This window comes from Microcaecilia unicolor, chromosome 2 (assembly GCF_901765095.1).
Source record: "Microcaecilia unicolor chromosome 2, aMicUni1.1, whole genome shotgun sequence".
NCBI classification, from domain to species: domain Eukaryota; kingdom Metazoa; phylum Chordata; class Amphibia; order Gymnophiona; family Siphonopidae; genus Microcaecilia; species Microcaecilia unicolor.
In genome coordinates, this window is record NC_044032.1 from 571,460,686 (window position 1) to 571,467,773 (window position 7,088).

General features: G+C 44.6%; 1 protein-coding gene across 1 annotated transcript in view; it reads right to left on the reverse strand.

Annotated features, from left to right (window-relative positions):
• The window catches only part of KLKB1 (kallikrein B1), a 194,811-nt gene extending 188,073 nt beyond the window's left edge, over positions 1-6,738 (reverse strand). Inside the window, exons 1-2 of the mRNA XM_030192212.1 lie at positions 6,656-6,738; positions 2,782-2,840 (exon numbers count right to left, since the gene is read on the reverse strand). Of these exons, the coding sequence (XP_030048072.1) occupies positions 2,782-2,839 (58 nt within the window). The 5' untranslated portion in view covers position 2,840; positions 6,656-6,738. The remainder of the gene's footprint in view (positions 1-2,781; positions 2,841-6,655) is intronic.
• Positions 6,739-7,088: the final 350 nt, after the last annotated feature.

The window sequence follows — 7,088 nt, forward strand, 5'->3', positions numbered from 1 at the left end:
TTAGAAGCCTAAAGGGGGTGACTCAGTTACAGGGTTGCCAGGTGGAAAATTTTTTTCCAGCCTAAAGGAGCCCAAAATCCAGCCCAAAACCCGCCCAAACTCAAACCCCGCCCCTGACACCCCCGCCCCCGCGTCATCACCCCCGCCCCCGCCGTCATCAACCCCGCCCCCGCCGTCATCGGCCCCGCCTCCCCCGTCATCGGCCCCGCCTCCCCGTCACTAACCCCGCCTCCCCCGTCACTAACCCCGCCTCCCACGTCACTAACCCCGCCTCCCACGTCACTAACCCCGCCCAGAAACGTCATTAACCCCGCCCACCGCGGCCGAAAAAAGCCGGCGAAAAAACCGCAAAAGCCGGCGAAAAAACCGCCCCGAAGCCAAAAAGGAGCCCAAAAAACCGCAACCCGCCGCGGGCAAAAATTTCCCGCGGCGGGTCGCGGAAAACCGCCCAATTGGGCGGTAAAACCGCCCACCTGGCAACACTGCTCAGTTAGTGCAGAGTACAATGGGTGTGGTTCAGGCAGTTAAATAAAACTCCAGAGTACAGTCAAGCCTGAGGCCCAGGGAAGAGAGAAGCAGCCCCCATGCCTTCACTAAAAATGTATAAGCTATTAGAAACCTGGCTAATGTAGGCCAAGCTTTATCTTGAACCTTGTCGGCATCCTTTTTCTTGATGCCTGACTGGATCCAGGCCAGGATTTGTGTAATACCGCAGCTAGGCCACTGTGACTTTATAAAGACTGCAACTATCAACGGACTTTATTTCTAATTTACTGTACCTGTGAAGTAACAGGCTTCAGCATATCTTCTTTTAATAAAGAACCTCGCTTTACTTTTTCTATCCTTGGTCTGGCTGTGTCTATGAAGGCCCACACTCAACCCTTGCTCACACTATTCATTTTTGGGTCCGCTGTGACTTGCACATATTCATTTCTCACAACTAGTGCTTAAGGGCTTGCACGGACTTCCTTATGCTTTCAGCAGCAATCAAAATCAGCAAAAACCGGCAGATTTTGAAGAAGGCATCGTAAGAAATCCTCTCTTCCAACACCTTAATGCCTGCTGTGACCTGGTGTTATTTTTTGCAGCAATAAGGCAGTTTTGTTTTGGGTGCTCTTTTCTGAGCATTGGGGAGGAATACAAAATTATCTAATTTTCATGAACTTGATTACATTAGCATGCCACTTGCGCTGTTTACATGCTTGTTTGTTTCTGCACTTTGGGCCTCTGTACATTCTGTTCAGGTAAATGTGGGCACTAGTCCAGCGCTAATTGCCTCTAGCGCCCGCGTTTACCTTTGAACTTCAGGGCTATAGAGAGGGAGAGGAATTGCTATTTGTATTCACTAGAGCTTGGGTGGCAGAGCCGGTAGTGGGAGGCGGGGCTGGTGGATGGGAGGCGGGCCTAGTGCTGGGCAGACTTCTACTGTCTGTGCCCTGAAAACGGCGGATACAAATCAAGGTAAGTGCACAAAAAGTAGCACATATGAGTTTATCTTGTTGGGCAGACTGGATGGACTGTGCAGGTCTTTTTCTGCCATTATCTACTATGTTACTATCCAGCTCATTTTCGAAAGTGATCGCTGGCCATCTTCCGACATAAATCGGGAGATGGCCGGCGATCATGGAAAAGCGGCAAAATCGGTATAATCGAAAGCTGCTTTTTTGACAGCATCGCCGCTTTCCCGTCGCCTCGCCAACAAAAGTTCAAAGGGGTGTGTCACCGACGAAGCGAAGGAGGGACATGGGCGGGCATGGGCGTGGCTACCAGATGGCCGGCTTTCGCGGATAATGGAAAAAAAAAAAGTGGCGTTAAGCAGTATTCCATCGAGTTTACTTGGTCCTTTTATTTTCACGACCAAGCCTCAAAAAGGTGCCCCAACTGACCAGATGACCACTGGAGGGAACGGGGGATGACCTCTCCATACTCCCCCAGTGGTCACCAACCCTCTCACACATGAAAAAAAAAAATAAAGCACTTTTTTGCCAGCCTCAAATGTCATACCCAGCTCCCTGACAGCAGTATGCAAGTCCCTGGAGCAGTTTTTAATGGGTGCAGTGCACTTCAGGCAGGCAGACCCAGGTCCATCCCCCCCTACCTGTTACACTTGTGGTGCTAAGTGTTGAGCCCTCCAAACCCACTGTACCCACATGTAAGTGCCCCCTTCACCCTTAAGGGCTATGGTAATGGAGTAGAGGTGTTGGGAGTGGGTTTGTGGAGGATTTGGGGGGCTCAGCACCCAAGGTAAGGGAGCTATGCACCTGGGAGCTTTTTTTGTATTTTTTAAACATTTTTTGAAGTGCCCCCTAGGGTGCCCTGGCATGTGAGGGGGACCAGTGCACTAAAAATTCTGACTCCTCCCATGACCAAATGCCTTGGATTTCGCCGGGTTTGAGATGGCCGGCATTTTTTTCCATTATCGCTGAAAAACAAACCCGGCGAACTCTGGTATTTGGCCGGGCTAAACAGTATTATCAAAAAAAAAGATGGCCGGCCATTTTTTTCGATAATACGGTTCCGGCCAGCTGTTGCACCTCTGCCAAAATAGATCGCCGGCAATCTATTTCACCGGCGACGTTCGATTATGCCCCTCCATGTTACAAAGGAATGATTAGACCAGTTTGGAGTAAATCCAAACCCTTTAGCTTTGCCATCTAACCCTGGTCAGCACTGACAGGTAGATTTTCCCATTATATTTACATTAAGCTGTACCCTGCCTTGAGTGAACCTCTTCTTACAGTTAATCATTTCAATAAATATATAAATAAATAAACTACTTACCGCTGTGCACAGAGGCAGATAAGAAAATCAAGCAAAAACCTGGATAAATCCAAAGCATCCTATCAACATAAATGGAAATAACAAGGATAATAGCATTAATTATGCCAGACAGTGATGAACTCTATCATTTTATTTTATTACGATTATTTTTCCCTTTTAACCACTTTGAAGGGAATTCTATAAATGCCACTGAAATTTCAGCGATGAAAAAAATTTAGTGCTAAGTGCTATTCTATAAAGAATGCTTGCCTTATACAGAATAGCATTTACCCTGGGATTCTATATATCGTGTCTTAATTTCTGCGTGGAAATTGAAGCGTATTCTATAACAATGTGCATAAATTAATTGGCTAACTAGCTAATCAGCGCTGTCAATTGGATGTTAACAAGTAATTATCAGCACTAATTGGAATCATTCAAGATTTACGCACACAACATACTAAGCGTATTCTGTAACATGGTGCGCTTAAATTCTAAGTTGCATAGATGAAATGTGGGTGTGGCCATGGGCGTTTCTAAAATCTATGGGCATTGTTATACAGTATGTCTGCTCTGCACCCAGTTTAGGCATCGGGATTTATGCCAAGTAAAACATGGCATAAATGGTCACGGCTAAATTTGGTTGTGTGGAGAGGCGCTTGGCGTATTCTATATATCTCGCAGAAATGTAAGCCTATTCTTTAAAATATAGGTATAATTTAGAGAATACACCTAGGCGTGTTTTTTTCTGTGCAGAATTTTCAGGCGTGATATATAGAATCTAGCCTTTAATGCCGGCCCCCACACCTAACTTTTGTGTGAAGACTTGTACCTGCTAAAACCTGGTGTAAATGCTGGCACCCAAGTTAGGCACTGTAAGGAAGTATTCTGTGATTCTCCATGCTGCTTTTCAGAACACCCCTGGCCACACCCCCTTTTCAGATAGGAGCTATGAGAGTTAGGTGCCGAGCCTTATAGAATAGGGCGGTTTGTGTATTACTTTTGCAACACAAATACAACTTGTCATGTCTAGAGTGTTTTAAATCTGATATTACAAATAAAGGTGTCCTTGTACTAAAGGGCATTTAAGCCCTAACCTGTGCTTAGTGCACAGGAAAATGCTTACAGCAAAGTGCCTTAAAGTGCAGCAATTTGCCATTTCCATGTGCTAAACATGTATTTTTGATTTTTTAAAAATATATTTTTGGAGGGGATGTGCCATGGGCGAGGAGTGGATGTGGAAGCATTTTTCAGCTAGAGCATTATGATTAGCATACACTTCCTTAATAATGCAGGAGCACTTATGACCCAATGATCAAAGGTAAATGCGGGCGCTAGAAGCCACTAGTGCTGGACTAGCACCCGCATTTACCAGCACGGGATGATCGGAGGGGTCTGGCGCGTATGCACCAGGGAATACCGCAGAGCTCATTTAAATATTCTACCAGTATGATCAGAGCACTGTGCTCTGACTGTATGGGCAGAATATCACCTTAACCCTATGCCAGCTCACAGCTGGTTTTAGGGTTAAGACTGTCTTCCTCCTCCCCCCACCCATGCCAGGCAGCCCAAGCTGTCACTGTCAGCCTGGGCTGCCACCATCGTGGACTCTCACACCCAAGGGGACGGAGGTCCAGTGGACCTCCAGCCCCTTTAACCCCCCTCCCCCCAACAAGTTTTCCTGGTGACCCAATGGCCTTCTTCCCTCCCGTTCACCAGACACCAGGGGCTGGAGCCACCTTAACCCCCCCAGACACCACAAAAGACTGTCTCTGGTGGCCCAATGGGCAACCCTACCTCCACCCCCCCCCATGTTCCCTGGTGGCCTAGATCCCTCAACCCCCCCCCCCCCCCACCACCATCACCTTGAGAAGGGAGAAGACTCTCCCTCCTCCTTCCAGTGCTGCCTCCAAAATGGTGGCACTCTGCTCTGCCCAGTGCATCCTGGGATGTGCTGGGTGGTGCTTCCTTACCATATAAGTGGGCTAATTTTGATCATGAGGGCTGTAATCCCCTGCACTATTTTGGCGCTAATTTCCCAGCGCTGTTTGGAACAGTGCAGGGGATTCAATCATTGGGTCCTTAGTGCATCCTGTTTAGGAGATGCTAAGTGTTCATGAATTAAATCTGCATTAATTAGGTAGTGCGTGCAAATCATAATGCACTACCTAAATAATGCTTCCATACCAGGAAGTGCTATGTGCTTCCACATTAATTATTTGCAGTTGCTGCACATTGACAACATTAACACAGACCTGCAAATGAAAAAAAAAAACCCTGAAAAATCCTTATTTTACCGACACATAAGTACATAAGTAATGCCACACTGGGAAAAGACCAAGGGTCCATCAAGCCCAGCATCCTGTCCACGACAGCAGCCAATCCAGGCCAAGGACACCTGGCGAGCTTCCCAAACGTACAAACATTCTATACATGTTATTCCTGGAATTGTGGATTTTTCCCAAGTCCATTTAGTAGTGGTTTATGGGCTTAGCATGTGGGGAAAGTCCTGCGCTAAAACTCGTTCAAACTATTTTTTAAATGCATTTTAGTAAAAGGCTAAAAACCCACCTCTTCGATGCTGCTTTTAACTCCTAAACCTAAACCTTCAACTGTCCCCTATCCCTCATATGTCCTGTCTGTCCTAACCCTTATCCCTTACTTGTCCTGTCTGTCTGTCATAATTAGATTGTAAGCTCTATTGAGCAGGAACTGTCTCTCCATGTTCAAGTGTGAGGCACTGCGTACGTCCGGTAGTGCTATAGAAATGATAAGTAGTAGTAGTAGTTAGTCATATAGGCCAACACCTTATAAACTAACCAAGATATTTAGGGGGTCTTTTACTAAGCACAGTAGCGTTTTTAGCTCACAGTAGAAATCAGCTGGCGGTAAACACCAAGATGCCCATTATATCCTTATGGGCATCTCAGCGTTTGGCACCAGCTTATTTCTACTATGAGCTAAAAACACTACTGTGGCTTAGTAAAAGACCCCCTTAAAAAGGTTCATTGTCAAAGTAATTTCCACAGGTAAAACAGCATTTTACCCACAGAAATGAGAACTTCAATAACTGACATTATCCCCCTCACTGTCGGCAAGTAAAAGTATCCATCCTAGTTACCCTTGGAAAAAAGAGGCGGGGTTAGGTCACAAGAATGACAGTATGCACATAGAGGGTACTTTTATAACTGTGTGCCTATCTATGGGTGCACAGAGGAAGCCTTAATGATGAATATTCAATAAAGGAAATTAGGCGCCTACTTTCTGTTATATAATGCTAGCAAAAACTGGGTATGTGCTTAGGTGGAAGACCAGCGTATACCATCGTAACTTCTAATCATTTACACTCATAACTGGTAAATGTTAGCATCTACTTCAAAGAATTATCCTCATAGTGTTCATTTTGAAAGTCCCATGTGGACTTACCATACCGATATTTGCAACTGATTTAAAGCAGAACAAATATATACACAGTTGCTAAGTGTCCACAGTGCGCTGCCAGCCTGATTTTTCTGTAATCTGTCCCCAAATGAAAATTATCAAATTTTTATATCCAATTTATTTATTTATTAATTCTAATTTCTACCTTAACAATACACCCAAGCCAAGTATTATATCAAATACTGTATTTTCCATTGATTCAATCTAAAAGGAGCACATTTCACTACAATAATTTTATTCACATGTTGATAATCATGGCATGAATAGTATAAGACTCACAGTCTCATCTTATAAAAGAGAATGAAATCTAAGGCAGTGAACGAGGGGCTCAAGCTATACCAATTATTCATGGAAATTGTCAGAAGCGGAAAGTGATAGAAGAAAATGAGAACTATTCAACATTTATTTTAAAGTTGAGAAATGTATTAGAATCAACATGATAAATATTCAGTACCTGAAAATCCTACTGCAGTGTTTGTTTATGCTTCAAAAGTTCCGTGTGAGGGAACTTTATGTACTATTGCTTTTTTAACCATGAGGACAGGGAGAAAAAATCTTCCCAGTGGTGAATGATAATGGGCATGCAGTGTTTGTTTTGCATCAGAAGGTCTTTCATATCGACTTTTGATTGGTGCTTCCACTGTGTCAACTTTATTTGGACTTCGTGTTTTCATTAATATTTAATCCAGGCTATGTGACACTGTAAAACCTAAGGTGTTTGATAGAGATGCACACAGAAAAAAAAATTGAGCAAGCATCATGGAAATATTGAAATACTTGCAATGTAATGATATAGGGAAGGTTTCTGACCCCATTCTCTGGGACGGATTAAAGGCTGTGATGAGAGGTGTCCTGATCAAGTGGCGACAGCGGTGGAGATTGGGCAG